We start from the raw sequence: 17,232 nt of genomic DNA, 5'->3' as shown, positions 1-17,232 counted from the left end.
TGCATTTTAAATCATCTCATGCTCCTTAATTTTTAATTAGAATAATTAATTTAATTAGAGGTAGAAAATGCACTACATAAAAATAAACTTGGTTTCTGGAAAAGCATGGGAATGCAATAAGCAATTTTAGTTCTGCAAATTACAGTAGATAATCTGAAGACAACCACCTAGGCTGCTTACTTAAAGATGTTTGTAGATCTTGAAAAAACATTCTTTAATCTACATTGAGATGTAATGTTTAAGATTGTACAAAAAATAGGATTGAAATGGAAAGAAAGAGTAATTATTTTTAAGTTTTAATAATCAAGTAATAAGATTAAAAATGAGAAAAAGGAAGCTGTAGTACGTGGAGTGAGACATGGATGCAACCTATACTCTTTATTTTTTTATTTGGAAGAACTAGTAAGACAAACTTACAGTAAGATTTGAGATGAAGTAACTGTTCAGGAATAGAACATTGAAAAATATTACTAATGATATTGTTGTCAAATTCAATTTGAAATAAACAAGAGTTAAAAAAGATTATGAAATCTTACCAAAAGAAAGATAATGACATTAAATATTGGAATAAGAAAATACAGTAGACCAGAAGTTGCAAAATTCTGATATCCAAGTAATAAAATTACAAAGCATGAATGAAGTGAAAAAGACATCAAAAACAAATGCTACAAGAGCTTAAACAAAGAAAATAAATCTATGTTTTTATGATAATATGCTAGTGTCAATGATAGATTTAAGAATTAGAAATAAATTCCTAAAAGTATTTTACAAAGTGTAGCATTTTATGACAGTGAAAGACAAACAATAGGAAAGCCAGAAAAACAAAGATAGTCTTTTAAATTTTGGTGACAGGAAAAAAAATGGTGAATTGATAAAGTATGAAATTAACATGTTTTAAAATGAATTACAGGAAAGTATTGCAGAATCATATAAAAAAGATAACATGAAAAAAAGTTATGTAAATGTTGCCAGGCTGCATTTATTAATAACTTCACTGTAAGTATAATCTGTTCTAAATATTATTTACGGACCTTTGATAAACTCTTTGTTACTCTACTCAGAACATACACTCATACTACTATGTTATGCTTGTAGATCGTCACGTTATTCTAATTGCATTTTTCATGCACAACTTTGATCTATGCTGAGGGCTATAATACATTTCTCAATACATAATTTTTTATTGTTATGGAACAGAGAATTGCATCAGACCAGTCAAACAATTTTGATAACACAAAAAAATCACAGTTTTTTTGATAATCATTGAACTTCTTGATGTATATATTTTTTTTATAATTTTAAATTAAACTTTAGTTGTATTATTGGTTATTTTATTATTATAAAGCGTTGTTTGATAGAGCTACGTTCTGTAAGAGGTAGCAGTTGTACTTAGTCTGTAAATGAAATTCAAAATTTACCTTAAAATATCCTTTTAAGCATATCTTTGATACACCTGTAATATTTCATTTAGTCTTAATGTTTAGTTTATTTTTCATATATCTTAATGGATTCTTCAGGTTTGTGAGTTCCTTTAATAAATAAATCCCAACCAACAAATAATAGTCCACTCTAAAAGAGGATACCATATTTCCTTCAATTTAATTGCAGTTGAGTAATGAAGTAATGTTTAATTACCACATATTTCTCCTTTAACTTTTAACAGAGTAATATCATGCTCTGATGATGTAGTGATGACATATATATTTTAAGGAAGAGAAAACAAGCATAAAATTTTATCCAAAATTTATTATATTTGTGAATAACAATTAATTGGTAGCTTGGTATTACAAATATTATCATGGTTATAATTAACTGATATTGATTAATGTCTTCCAGAAAATTTAAAAATACTTGTAAGTATGAATAATTAAACATTGGACATTTTGGAATTACATATTACATTTCAAGTCAAACAGAAAAATGTTCCGTTTAATTATATATATATAAATAAATAAATAAAATGATGCCATAAAATCAGAATAGTATGTGTATGAGGAATAACAATATCTTTTTTTATTTATCTCTAAACTAAAGTATGAAAAAGATATAAACTATGGACAATTGATTAATCACTGTAATGTTTACAAATAGTGTTCCAGATTCGCTACACTGACAATAATCTATTGATGTTAAAAAATAATTATAAAAATAGCATTATACATAATCATAGCTTAGCACAAAAAAATTTATGTTGTATTTACCTTTGGTTTGACCTGACAAAAGTCTGAAATTTTTTAAAACGCTATTTCAGTCATCCTATGTTCATTAAAATATATGTAGATCATATTCAAGATCATAATACTAAAACAAATAAAATAATGTTTTTAAAGTTATAAGTTAAATAAAATAATCTAGAATGAATTTTATTCTGTTTCAAGTGAACTTTATTTAATAAAAATGTGTTGCAGTATTGTTTTTATTACATTTCTGTTTTATATTTTTTGTAAATTTTAGCAGTATGATATTTTACTTATCGAAGGTTATGATATATAAGATGCACACCCTTATAAACTCCTGTATGGATGTCAGAGTGGCAAATGAGATTACACTTAGTCATGTTGGTTTCCGTCAAGCAGCAAGGCACTGGTGTAACTCATAGTCATTTGCCTATTGATGTGACTATTGAATGAGACTATTTGCATCCTTTAGTAGTATCAAATTTGACAAATGCAGCATAGCAGTTGTTAAACTGTAGGCTCTCTACTTAGTATCTACATGTCACTGTCATGAACCCTGTTCACCTGCCAGCATTTAACTGGATAGATCTAACCCCCATTCAAACAACAGTCTTGGATTGGACTATTATTTGGGCTGGACTAGTTCAGGGTTCATCATAAGCTTATGACATTGATGATTTCTACATGATGCAGTGACCCAACCCATGACAATTGACTCACTGTGCAAAAGCTTTGCTGAAGAGCAACTAATCACAGAGATTTGATTTGGTCTGGGGCCACCTGCTGTGAAGTGTGGGTATTTGTAGAGGTGCACAGACAGTGGCTACCTTTCATTAAGTGAGACTGAAACATGCCAGATGTGATAGTACAACTTCAAATGACATGGGCTACCAATACTCTCATAAATCTGACCTCAATTAGTCTCTCGTGAATGATTTGATGTTTATATTCCAGGGGATTACATTTATTTAAATGAGGCTTTAGAGGTGACTATGATTATTTCCATTGTGTCTGCAGTATTAAGCTCTCTAATGTTTTCAAACATTTAAGTTTGTTTAAACAATTTAGTTCCCTGCATAAGACTGGATTTTGGATTGCCTTGGAATATTGCATGTTGTTTATTACAATTTGTTATAATATAAAATCTTGTTCCAAGTTTTTATAATGAAAATCTATGTAAAAATAAATTGCTAATATATTCTTAATTATAAGTAATTACAACTTTTGTATTGTTTCAGTGCAAATTCACCAAGTAACTCTGATCATATTGGTTCTGAAATAAATAACCTAATAATAGATCCTGAAGTATCATATTTTAGACCAGCAACAGAAGTATATAGATTAAAAGATCTAAGAAATAAAGATAAATGTATGTATTCTCAAAATGAGATGAATATCAGTGATAACCAAAAAATAGATGATAACAGAAATAATCCAACAATTGTTAATAAATCATCATCTTATTTTGATTCAACCAGTAGTAAAGAATATTTTTTAAATATTTCAAAAGTGAATGTTCCCACTCCTTATGATTTCAATGATGATAAAAAAAGTCAAGAGTATCTTACTGATATAGATTTTCCAAAACCAAATTATAATGAAGATTATAGGAAAAGACTGGGTCTACCTCCTTTACAAAGTGAATATTGTATTAATTTAAGAAAACCAACAATTAATGATAATACTGCCTGCAGTAAGAGAACTTATATTCAGCCAGAGAAAAATAAGTGTCTAGTGAACGATAAAGAAGAGATTTTTGTAAATCCTGAACAACATACTCAATCGAATTTAATACAGATGCCACAAAATAATAACGTAAAACAAAATATTACTTCAGAGAATATTCCCATATATGAATCAGTTGATCTTGATAAAGTAATGCTCCAAAATGATAAACAACTGAAAACAGAGAGTTTAGATAATAATAAGTTTAATATATATCCTCAACAACATGTAGAAAATTGTATAAATTCTTCAAAAGTAAATTATGGAAGTTTAAATAATAAACAAATTGATGAATCTTTGCCTGAAAATTCAATTAATCATTGTTCTTTTAACAAACATTTAGCAGATATTTCTAATAAAAAAATCGATACATCATACAACTTAATTAATTCATGTGATTTGAGTAAAAGAGAAATGGATTACGAGAGCAACAAATCAGAAAATGATTTTGAACAAATTATTTCATTCCATAGATCATACAATAATGATAACAAAACTGAAACCAGTTACAATCATTTGAAAACATCTTTATTATCAGCTTTGAACAATGATAGTTTTAATCATTATAAACGTGAAATCATAAATGATCAGCATATAGATGGAAATTTAAAAAAAACACAGGATTATTCAAGTAAATTAAAACAAAAAACAATAACAGAAAATAAATTAAAATTATGTCATGTGTTATCAGATTATAATAATGATGTAATTAGAAAAAGAGATGAATATTTAAATGAGACATCAGTAGCAGTAACTCAGTCTAATTGTAAAAATTCTATTACTTTACAACAGAAAGCATTAGAACAAAATCAAAATAATTTTAGTCATCACAAATGTAATGAACTTTTAAATTGTTCTCATGATTTAGACATGAATCAATCTTTGAAAATGAATCATTTCAATTGTAGAGTGAATGATTGTATAAATCATCACTCATCAAATTATAACATGAACTGCTTCCCCCAAATAAATTCATGTAATAATAAACAATTTTTAAATTGTCATTGTATGAAAACTGAAAATTGTAGTTGTATTAGCAATAAATTAATGAGACAAAATAGGAATGATGTTCATAATTTTTATAATAAATTTAATGATGAATGTGTTTGTGATGTAATAAATTGCAATAAATTCAGTTCCAGAACAATGCATGATGGTGTATTTCATAAAAATAAAGGAATTTCTCTTTCACAAAATGATGTATGTACATCATGCCAAAATAGTTTACATTTTGTACAAAATCCAAGAACACATATAAAGTGTAAATGTATGAAGTTAGATATAAATAACAATGACTGCATATCACCATGTTTAACATCCCAACATCATGTACATAGTATGAGAGAATGTAAAAATAAATGCTTACATCATGAAAATATTACACCAAAGAAGGAATTTGTTGATAATGCATCTGAAAAAATATTTAATGAAAGAAAAAGAACATGTACTGAACAAAATTGTAAAAACTATAATGATTTAAAATATTTGCAAATATTAACTAATAATTCACAAAATTTTAATAGAACGAATGAAAGCTGTGATGGACATTTGCACCAGTTATGTAATAATAAAAGAAATTGCAATAAGAAATTACATGATTATAATCCTTATTATCAGTGTAATTGTAGAATAAATAATGATTATGCAGCAGGAAATGGAAATGATTATGAAGAAATTATCTTGTCTCCTACTTATAGTGAATATTCACAAACAATTAATAAAGGTAAGTTCTATTTTATTCTTATAAATTGTATAAATTTTTTTTTCATTATATCTTTAGTGATGTGTTTGCTAATATGCAGTCATTGTTCAGTTTCTTGGTTTTTTATCATATGTGAGTAACCTGATACAATAGTATTGGCTACAACTGAAGGGAAGCTACAAATGATGGATAGAATAAGCAAGATAGGAGAAAAATACAAAATGAGAATAAATGCTGATAAATCCACAGTAATGAGGATATCAAGGGAATATAATATAACAAAGATTATTATTGAGAAGAAACAATTGGAACAGGTTGGTAGTCTTAAATAACTTGAAAGCACAATAATTTTTATGAAAGTTGTACAGAGGAAATTAGAAGCAGAATTACAAATGGTAAAATGGCTTTCAGTAAGTTTAGAAATCTGCTTGCGACAGAAAGTATACCTATTGATCTGAGAAAGAGATTTGCAAGATGTTTTGTTTGGAGTATGGTATTGCTTGGTGCAGAAACATTTGACAATAAAGAAAAGAGAAACTCAATATCTTCAAAGTTTTGAAATGTGGCTAAGGAGGAAAATGCTAGGAATCAATTGGCAGGAGGAGAATAATCAGGTCTTGACAAAAATAAGTGAGAGTAGCTGTGTAATTAAGACAATACAAAGAAGAAAACCTAATTGGATAGGCCACATACTAAGGCATGACTGTTCAAAAAGTAATAATTGAAGGAAAGATTGAGGGTGTGATGGCAAGAGGAGGGTAGGAATGTTGGATGATTTGAAAGGGAGACAAAGTCACTGTAACTTAAAAGCAAAAGCTCAGGACAGACTGTCATGGAGAATGGCAGTCTGAATGTAATATAATCAGAACATTAATTGTCGAATGCTGAAAAGTAGTAAGTGACCTTATATTTTGTCGGCAGAATGTCTGTTAAATTAATGACTAGACCAAAACATGAACAGAATGGAATGTTTCTTCAGTATTTGCTGGTAATCTGCAAATATTCTTGCACTCCACTGGTATCTTTTTTCCTTGTCAGTGATATCTTGGAGGAAGCGCTCTGTATGTTTATCATTCATCTCTGATGGACCAGAATTGCAGCTGATGGAGAAGAAATACAGCTGGGAGTCTAAGAATGAAATTTGAGGAACATATTATGCCCCATATCTTTTTGTGACTAAAACTTTACCCACAATCTGATGGTAGTTGGAGCTTTATAATTCCCTAAAAACTTTTTCACAACACTTCTGAATGATCCTCCACATTGATTTTTCAACTTGGTCAAATAAATCTTCCACTTTTCCACCTTTAATCAAAATTCTTATTTGAGAGCCCACAAAAATACCTTCCTTGATTTTAGTATCATTAACATCATGAAATCTTTTCTCCTTCAAATAATAAAACCCAGAACTCTTTTTATGTATTGTCTTAACAAAGTTTTTTGTAAAACCCTAGTTTTATACGAGTGGGAGTTAAAAGAATAATAATGTCAGAGCTGACTATTGAGGGACGTATATTTCTCTGTCCAGATGTAAATGATTCGCACTTTGGCCATTCCTACTTGAAATGATTTTTCTTGTTCTGTTATCCCACACACGAGAAACAAAACAAAATTTAGTATAGCTGAACTACAAACAGTGCAGTGACTTTTAAATTACAAGATGTAGTTCAACATTATTTGTCATACTGAACTTTTTTCAAAAGGATTTTAATATTTGGCTTAGTTGCATAAACTAATAGCAAGTAAGGAAATGCATTCCCATTGTGCAAAAGGAGAGCCTTCAAACTAGTTTTTGAGGAATCAGTGAACAGCCTCCACTCTGTTGTTTTATGTGTACAACCAAGTACACATCACAGTGCACATATTTTTGTGATATAGTAAATCATTTTTTTTTTTCAGAATAGAAATCTTGAAACACTTTATTGGTTATAAAAAAAAACACAGTTCAATGTCATTCTGAAGGAAATTCCAACTCTTCAGCCAAGCATTCAAATGTTAGGACTATTTTTTGGACAATTCATTTGCTAAACAAGATCATGTAATTCAACTTGAGTTATCAGATGAGATTCAGAGGAAGAAGTAGATACTTGCTTCAAAAGTAATATCATCTTGCACCTCATTCTGAAATCCAGCAGCTACCTCATCTTCTACAGTTTAAGAGTTGGAATATGTGGTACACATATGACAGAATTCATATCTTGAAAATCCTGTGTCCAGTCTGTCAAACATTTCACACAGATTGACATTTCACAGCTGATATTAGGGACTTACTTATTACTTTTGAGTCCTGTTTTATAGACAAAATATAGGTCATAACATTTTTAAAATAGTGGAGTCAGACTTTGTTGCTGATCTTTAAATTTTAAATTAAATAATTTTACATAAAAAAATATGAATTAATTTTTTGCAATAATTTTGGTAGCCTGCATTGTTTCTTACAGTTGAAACATAATCTAACTGAACAGAGTTACTGCTGCCCCCTCTTCTGAAGAAATATGTCACTTTTGTTTATAAAATCTGTATGTTTGCTTTGAATATTCCTCGTATATATTAATGTACCCATTATGTGCTCATTGGATCTGTAAATTGTCTATATAAGTTTTACAAAAAAAACATAAACAACAGAAATTCAACTCTGTAAAATGCTTGTTTGTTTTTGTCATTGTAGAGAGTTTTTTTATCAGCTAGGAGCATATTACAAGGGTAAGTCAATTATTATCCGCAATGTAGTTATAAATTTTATTGCAATACAAATAGGAAACTTACATGTACATCATTTTTCAACATAGTCCACTTGTATTTCAATGCACTTGGTCCATCGTTGCACAAGCTTTCTGATGCCCTCATAAAAGAAGGTTTTCGGTTGATCTGCAAGCCAGAAATGCACCGCTTCTTTCACTGTTTTGTCCAAGCTAAATCTTAATGCCTCTTTGAGTGGACCAAACAAGTGGTAGTCAGAAGGGGCAAGATCAGGACTATACGGAGGCTGAGCTAGTACTTCAAAGTTGAGTTTCTGGAGCGTTTCAGCAGTGTGGGCAGCAGTATGTGGACGGGCATTGTCGTGCAACAACACAACACCTTTCGACAGCAGTCCTCGGCGTTTGCTTTGAATTGTAGGCTTCAACTTGGCAGTAAGCATCTCACTGTAACACACACTGTTTATTGTCATGCCCCTTTCTTCATAATGTTCCAGTACTGAGTGAGTACTTGTGAGTCCCAAAAAACCATAAGCATCAGTTTTCCTGCGGACGGTTGGGTCTTGAACTTTTTTTTGCAGGGCAAATTTGGATGTTTCCATTCCATACTCTGCTGTTTATTCTCCAGCTCATAATGATGGGTCCATGTTTCTTCACCAGTGATGATTCTGTCTAAGAATATGTCCCGTTCGTTACCATAGCGATCCAAATGTTTTTGGCAGATGTCCAAGCGCGTTTGTTTATGCGACTGTGTGAGTTGTTTTGGGACCCATCTTCACAGACTTTATGAAACCCAAATCTGTTGTGGATGATTTCGTAGGCAGAACCATGACTAATTTGCAGACGATGTGCCACTTCATCAATAGTTACTCGTCTGTCTAAGAAAACCGTGTCACGTGCACGCTCAATGTTTTCTTCATTTGTGGTGGTAAACGGTCGTCCAGCTCCTTCATCATGCGTAACACTTGTGCAACCATTTTTGAATTTTTCAATCCATTCGTAGACACTCCGTTGCAACAACACACTGTTCCCGTACTGTACCGAAAGTCTTCGATGAATTTTGGTCCCTGATACACCTTCCAACCACAAAAAACCGATCACTGAACTCTTCTTTGGTGCAAACAGAAAGCGGAGCAGCAATGGTTAACGGCAGGGCAACGATATGGAATTAACTTAGCAGCATCAAACTTGCATAAACATAACAACAATTAAACCATGCATGCGTCATCTACGCAACACGACAGTACTACCAACATAAACAAAAATATAATTAAATTGCGGATAATAATTGACTTACCCTTGTATTTACCAAAGCAGGAGTTATTGCTAAACACTTTCAATCCCATGTTAATTAGTATGCTTATGAACCAGTATCTCTATTGTTCTCTGCTGCATTTAAGGACAGAGTTTGCTGGAATAAGCTAATTTGATTATACCATATGAAAAGAGTCTTATTATTTTTAAGTTATCAATTTTATTTTAATTTGTTTATAAATAAAATTAGTTAAAAGTCTAAAAAGATACACTTAAAAAATACTTATTTACAAAAATTACAAACTAAAAATATTTATAATTGAAAAGTAGCTTTTTAGTATAAAAATATCTGAAAAAAATTATAAGAATATGAAGTTTTAGAAAAAAAGATTTTATAATTATTATGCAGATGCTGTTTTCTGTTGTACTGGGTTGTGCATGGGAACTAATATTTTGAGTTCTATTATACAATTTTTGCCTGATTAAAATTCAGCATGCTGTTTTAAATGAGGGCATGATAAAAGGACTACTTTGGTATACTGCAATACAGTAAGGGTGCAATAAACAGATGAACTCTAAAAGAGATCATTTTAATGAGGTAAAGAATTTATACTGAGAACAAGTTTTTATGATATCAGTTATATTTGAACTGGTATCAAAAGAAGTTTTAGGAAGATATCAAAAGACGTTTAAGAAGTTTTAGTGTAATGTTAAATGTAATCTCAGGAAATTGTATGTTTATCATAATGAATGTTTACTGTAGGAATCATTGTTACAGCTCATCTTTTGAACTATAAATTTTCTTTTACTGAGAGTTGCAAAATATTGTAAATCTTATTATTTTAAAACTTTTTAAATGTTATTACTTAATGTAGTCAAAACAACTGTTTTCAAAATTAACAGATGATTGTTTCTTTTTTTCAGAGAAGTTTAGTAATGAATATTTATCTGCTATAGATCTTCTTAAATTAGATAATTCTGAAGAAAATTCTGGACATATTCATAAAACTGAGACCATTTCTTGTGATGAAAAAGATATAAATTATTCACAAGTAGATATATTTGAGCAATAAATATTTGATTCTTTATTTATTACTTTCTTGTACCTTTCTCTCAGTCTGTATACATTACTATTCATGTTCTTATGAAATATATTAATTATAACAACTTTCTGTACAAATAAGTTTAAAAAGTTTAAAGTCAACGGTTTTTTTTATGATATATTTCATTTTCCGTAGATTCATATTAGAAATGCTGATTGTTTTTGTATTGTAATTTTATATCTGTAAAATTATTTTGAAATTAGAAATTATTTAAGTTGCTTATTTACTGTAATATGTGTTTGCTTTGCTATTCTTTGGTTCAAAATTGAACTTAATGAATGAAGTGGTAAAATTCACCATATTTAAGAACTTTTACTAAAGGAACTTATTCTATGAAAATGAAAACATCTGTAGAAGAGAAAGAATCTTTAGTTTTGTGCTTTTGTTAAATATTTGTTTAAATTTATGGTGAAGGTGTAAACAATTGGTTTTAACTATTCTTCTAACATGCCAGTAGTGTGAATCACTTTATAGTAGTTTGAATCACTTCATCTCTAAATTAACATCATTAGCAATCTCTTAGTAAAATTTAATTTCATAGTTTTATCATAAAGTATAGATTTTTATTAGTTTGCTTCTCCATTAAATTATAGAATTTTATTTATTATTGTTTGAGAAGATTTATGAACATTAATTTTTGTCAATCTAGTTAATTTCTCAAAAATGTTTTTTTTGTTTTTTACACATTGGAAGTAAACATTTATATTAATTACAATTGATAATTTTCCATGGTCAATTGAAAAACTAGATTTTTTACTCTGTAAAGCCAACTTATAATTGAAACTGTAAAGCTTGGTATTGGTAACTGTAAAGCTTGGACATGTTACTATATTACTACACCAAGTAAAATATGTAGTTACAAATAGCAACCACAGATGTTTTAGATTTTTTTGGTGGGGGGATAGAAAAGGAAATATATTTACTTTTCAAACAGGTTTTTGGAAAAGCCAAACCTACGTGAATAATAACTTATTATTAAATGAATGATATAATAAATTATTGTAATCTCATTACATTTTTTCTAATCCTTCCCCTACAGTTCTTCAAAGTTTCAAATTGATTAAATAATTTTTCAACAAATTTTACTAATATATAAGACAAACACTTATGGGATATGACAATTTTTGGTATTGTTGAATTCTTTAGAACAATAATACTTCAATTATAGTATTCTAAAATCAAATTAATAAAATTATGGGTTTCAATGATGGAGATTTATTCATTTTGAAAATGTTTGATAGTTGTTTACTGATTCATTACTAGAAAACTAGAGACTTCCAATATGTCATTAATCAATCAAAAACAATGAACTAGTGAACCACAGTCATCTGCCTGAAAATTTAGTTCATATTTTCAAAGTAGATTCATCTCTTATCATTTTGATTTCAAAAATTTCAATCAAATTTATACAGTTCTATTGATATAAATGTATCAGACATAAGCCAAAAACCTAACACAGCCAAAAATGAATGAATTTTCTTTATAAAAAAAATCCTGAATGGTTTTGGAATTTTTTTGATACTTGATATTTAGAAGAATTATAAAGACTAATTCAATTATAGTACTTAACAATTTTCTATCTTGGCCTGTTATCATTTTGAGTCATTTAAACTTGACTTTAAAAATCGACTGTCAAAGTTAACTGTCAGTGGAGTTAAAAAACAAAGAATTATGCAAATGTTATTTTATGTATTTTTCCCTATTTGTCGGCAGAGTTACATTTCTAGAATGTTCGTTTTTTGTTGTATTACATAATACATCAAACTCAGTTGCAAAGTTATAATGGAAATATTTGTTCTTTAATAATAAATAGTTATAATAATAAATCTTATCTCCATAGCTGAGTAGGTAGCATCTCAGCATTTCGTGCGGAGGTCCTGGGTTCAAATCCTGGTCAGGCATGGCATCTTTTCATATGCTACCAATTTCCATCAGTCTAGTAAACATAGATGTTGATGCCTGCTCTTACATAACAAAAAAAAAATGAATTTTCAAATTAACATAAAAAATTAATAATCCATAATTTTATTTTAACTCTATAACCAGTTACTTATAAAAATTAATTTTTCCACTTATTTACTGCTTATTACTTTTTTCTTTTTGTCTAATTTTGTAGAGATTTCTTTTTTCTTTATCAGGACATATATGAGGAGATTTAGATTAAAAACAACTATATTCAGCAATATATTTGTACTGAATTTTAACTGTGTTGTTTTTTATCTAAATTTCCACATGAAAATTTTGACAAAGCAAAGATCCCTGTGAAAATGCTAATTTTACAGGAAAATAAAAAAAGCAGGAAAAAGTAAGTTAATTGTTAAAAAATAAAATTACATGTAATTTTCTAGACTACATAGAACTAGTTTACAGATGTTATAGATTTATTTGAATATAAGAAGAATGTAACGGGTTTAATGAGGACTGTTCCATAAATAATAAATTTCAGTGATTAATATAATATTAATTTATTATGATTTTCTTTTAATTATGGTTGATAATTATATATTTTTGTTAAATATTCAATCTTTTTGTAGTTACCTAAGTATTATTCTATTTACATTGTTTATTTATTATATGAAAGAAAATATTTTGTTTTATTATGATCATAATTTTTGTTATCTTTCAAGGAGTCTTTTATTTTACTTTTAAAAGGTAGTTAAGGTTAAATAATTAACAATAAAATAATTAAATTTACACCTTTAAGGGACAAGATGTTTTGTATTTTATGTTATAGAAAGTAATCTTAGAAATATATTTTTATATGATGTAATAATGGTTCTCTACCCCGAAAGTTTATTTCAAAGTATCAGAATGGAATGCAAGTATAGCAGGAGTTTATTATCTCCCTAATAATCGCAGAGCCTGGACGAATGTCCCTTGCTGTTGTGGCTTTTGTTTATCAGGCGGGTCATTATTTATTTAGTGGCAGTTATAGATTTTTTTTGTTTTTTCAAAGTATCATAACGGGTTTAAAGCAGGAGAGAATGGAATCTAATGATATTTTTATTAGAATTTAGAGACTTTAAAGAAAAACTTCTTATCAATACAATTTTACTTCATGGTAAATTCTTGGGTATAATTTAGAAGAAGAAAGGCCTCAAAATTATAAAAATTTGTTGTAGTTTTTATTGTGTAGTTTTTCAGTACTTAAAATAATATAATTAATATTATAGTATAACAATCCTCATGAAAAGGAAAAATTTGATGTAAAAAAATTATTAATCAAATTATTATAATTGTAGTTAGTGGATTTTCAAAGTTTAAAAACTTGCCATGTGCTCCTTTATATATATGCCATTGTTTTATTAAAAAGTTAAATTGATTAATCTTAACCTTTTATAGATACCTTATAATTAATGGTAACAAGTTATTTATAAAAAAAATATGAACGAAGAAAATCTATAGTTGTTTAACCAATAAAATAGTTTTTAAATTTATAAAAATCGAATTATATCAAATTAATAAAGCTTGTTATTCTTAAAAGAAGGAGAACATGATGATAAAACATTTAAAAACCACTGTTGCAACATTAAAATATTTCTTGTTAAATGTTAGAAGGGAATTTTTTTTTTGTTAATGTTTTATCATTTTTATACTTGTAAACTTATAATTTTTTTTTTGTTTTTAAATTAATTTTTGTTGAAATTTGCATATAGATTATTATTTATATTTATAGAAATAAAAGAATTTTAGATGACATCCAATAAACTTGAAATTAGTTTGAGAGGAGGGCAATTCTAAATTCTAGCTAACCTAAAATTTGATTTACTTTGTAAAATATCACATGGTTACTTGCTTATTTAGTAGTAAGTCCCAGAGAATTGACAAACCACTAATCAATAAAGCAATCAATCACCTCAAATTGTAGAAGCACTTTCGTTGCAGTTGATTAATACATTTCATTAATAACAAAATAAAAGCATATTACACCCAACCCTTTTTTAAAATGAAGATACTGATTCCTTTCTTATGACTGCAATTTTAAATAATCCATGGTTGACAAATTCCGACAGGTGGGTTATAAGGTAATGATTGATTATAATAATATAAATTTGTTCGATTTTCTTACAGAATATTATATTCTACCTAAAAGAAATATTTCATATTTATACTCATTTAAAATTATCCACAACCTTATGAACCACCAGACTGTAATTAACAACCATGAACTGTTAAAAAACTTGGAGCCATGAGAAAAGAAACAGTAAATTATCGGTCTCTACAATAAGGGAAAGTGTAATATCTCTAATTTTATATTTATTAATAAAAAGAACTGGGACTGTAACAAGCGTTTAATGTTTAATAATTAATGAAATTTATGATATTTTATGATCCATTTTATGATGTTTGGCTGAAGATGCACACCTTACTGGTGTGAAAGTGCTTCCAGCACTTTGAAATAAATGGTTATTTTATTGAGTGGTAGTTTTATCACTATTTAAATAATGCTTTTTTTATTGTTATTTTGTAATCTGTATTATAAAATAAATTTATTTATTACAACTTTCATTCTATTGTTTGAATAAGGAAAATCTTTAGATATAATCCATATCCTTCTTCATCCTTACTGGCCTTCCCTTTTGTAAAATACTATGGGATAATTATTTAAAATTTTTTTTTACATGCTTGTTCTTTATTCACATTGCTCTTTTACTATTTAGTAGTTCCTTTTAGTTGCATTGGATATTTGTAAAAAAAAAAGAAATATCATTTAATACGTAATATTTACTTTGTCCTTAATTAATTTTTAAGAATTAGGGTGTATACTCACTGCTCATACTTAGTAGCCATACAAATCTATGCAGCTATAATAAATAGTAGATAGTGTGAAGCTGCCTTTATGTTTACATTTCTAATATTTTATATAGAAACAACTTGTGTGGATACCAGTTAATGATGCAGTATTACTGTTCATTCATCATACCATATCTACAACTAATTTCATGACAATCTTCTTAAGTTTGATTGTTTTCACTACATTATCAGATTGCTACTAAATAACTAATAATTGAAGTGACTGTTGTATGAAAGGAAATATCCATTTAATATTGATATAAAGTAATAGTTTGTATTTTATTCTAGTAAGGGAGAGAAATCCTCTAGTAGTTATTGAAATTAGTGGGAATTTTTATGCATAGATCATATAAGAGAGACATATATAAAATATCCATTGAGGTTTGTAATAACAACATATTTGTTACTCACAAGTTTTCCTTATTAAATTGATATTATTCTGGTTTGCACTATGCTATTAACTACTTGGAATTTATTTTATCTCAACTCAGGTCAACCATCATGTGGAATGGAGATAATAGGTTAAATGGACCTCCATAAGCAAAGCCTACCATAACATTGACATTTGGTTCAAAGTTTAAGTCTGTTAAATAAATCTATAGTGTATACTGCAACTTATTTTCACCATAATAATTGAAATGATATGAAAAATAAAAATATACCTTTATAAGTTTCTAAAATTTGGTATTAGCTTAACTTGTACCTAAGTGTTTCATAACAGTATATTACTGATGATGGCTTAGTGATTTTAGTTTTTTTTTTTTTAATTTTAATTTAAAAGAAAAAGTTTAATTTTCTTATTAAGTGCGTATGTTCTTATTTATTGTAATATATAATTTCTCATGTTATTAAATACTATAAATTTATAATTATCCTTAATAATTTTCATATTTTGTATTTCTATAGTATGTCTTCTGATATTTTCAGAGATAGTGCAAAAATGGCTGAGATGAACAGTTCTGAGGACAGATCCTTTTCAAAACAGCATTGAAGAAGCTCATGAAAAATATTTCCTTGTTTTTAGGAATGGTCATTTTTTAAATTTATTTTTATAAAGAAATATTTTTAATCACTCTTTTATCCATTGGTCAATAATATTATTCTCTACAGTTTTATTTCTCTTTGCGTTTTCATTTCTCTTACTGCTTTCTTGGTGATCATGAATGGAAGACCACAGACACATGAATTGACATAATTTGATCCATTGGTGGTAGTGATAATGTACATAAAATCTGTTATTGTAAAACTAGCTGAATTATACATTTTTATTGTTCTTACTAATCACTCGTTCCAGGACTTGTAGTATAGGTAGCAGAAAATGTTATCAGTTCTTTTAATTTTTTTTGTTTTAGCTATACCCATTCCCTTCAAATAATCCTTCCTTCCTTATCAAAAGTATTATTGTGTGTAATGAAACGTGTGTTGTATATGTATTACAAAACATATGCTGTATATGCAATGCTTTATGACAGAAAGAGGTAATTTATTATATTACTACATTCTAATGTAAATTGTGATATAAAAATATATATAAAGCACCTTAGGTGCAAGAAACATGTCAAAATTGTTTTCTTTGAAAGTAACAATATTCATTGAATAGATAGTTGGTATGGTGAACGAAGTGAAGATGTCACTTATAGGAATAGATTACAACCAGAGTTCAGTGGGCTTGATGTGCAGCTATATGTCTACCTCAGTGACAAAGGTTGCGGGAAATATATTTATTCTTACTCTCCATTGCAAGCCTGTAGTGGAATGCTTGTCTTTTCTGATAGAAGTTT

General features: G+C 28.1%; 1 protein-coding gene across 1 annotated transcript in view; it reads left to right on the top strand.

The window, feature by feature from the left end:
• The window catches only part of LOC142322769 (uncharacterized), a 173,689-nt gene extending 163,062 nt beyond the window's left edge, over positions 1 to 10,627 (top strand). Inside the window, exons 22-25 of the mRNA XM_075361845.1 lie at positions 3,416 to 4,140; positions 4,594 to 4,811; positions 5,520 to 5,625; positions 10,479 to 10,627. Of these exons, the coding sequence (XP_075217960.1) occupies positions 3,416 to 4,140; positions 4,594 to 4,811; positions 5,520 to 5,625; positions 10,479 to 10,627 (1,198 nt within the window). The remainder of the gene's footprint in view (positions 1 to 3,415; positions 4,141 to 4,593; positions 4,812 to 5,519; positions 5,626 to 10,478) is intronic.
• The last annotated feature ends 6,605 nt before the right edge of the window (positions 10,628 to 17,232 follow it).

This window comes from Lycorma delicatula, chromosome 4, assembly GCF_047948215.1.
Source record: "Lycorma delicatula isolate Av1 chromosome 4, ASM4794821v1, whole genome shotgun sequence".
NCBI lineage: Eukaryota > Metazoa > Arthropoda > Insecta > Hemiptera > Fulgoridae > Lycorma > Lycorma delicatula.
The sequence above is the reverse complement of the archived record's forward strand: the minus strand, read 5'-3'. Positions and strand labels throughout refer to the sequence as shown.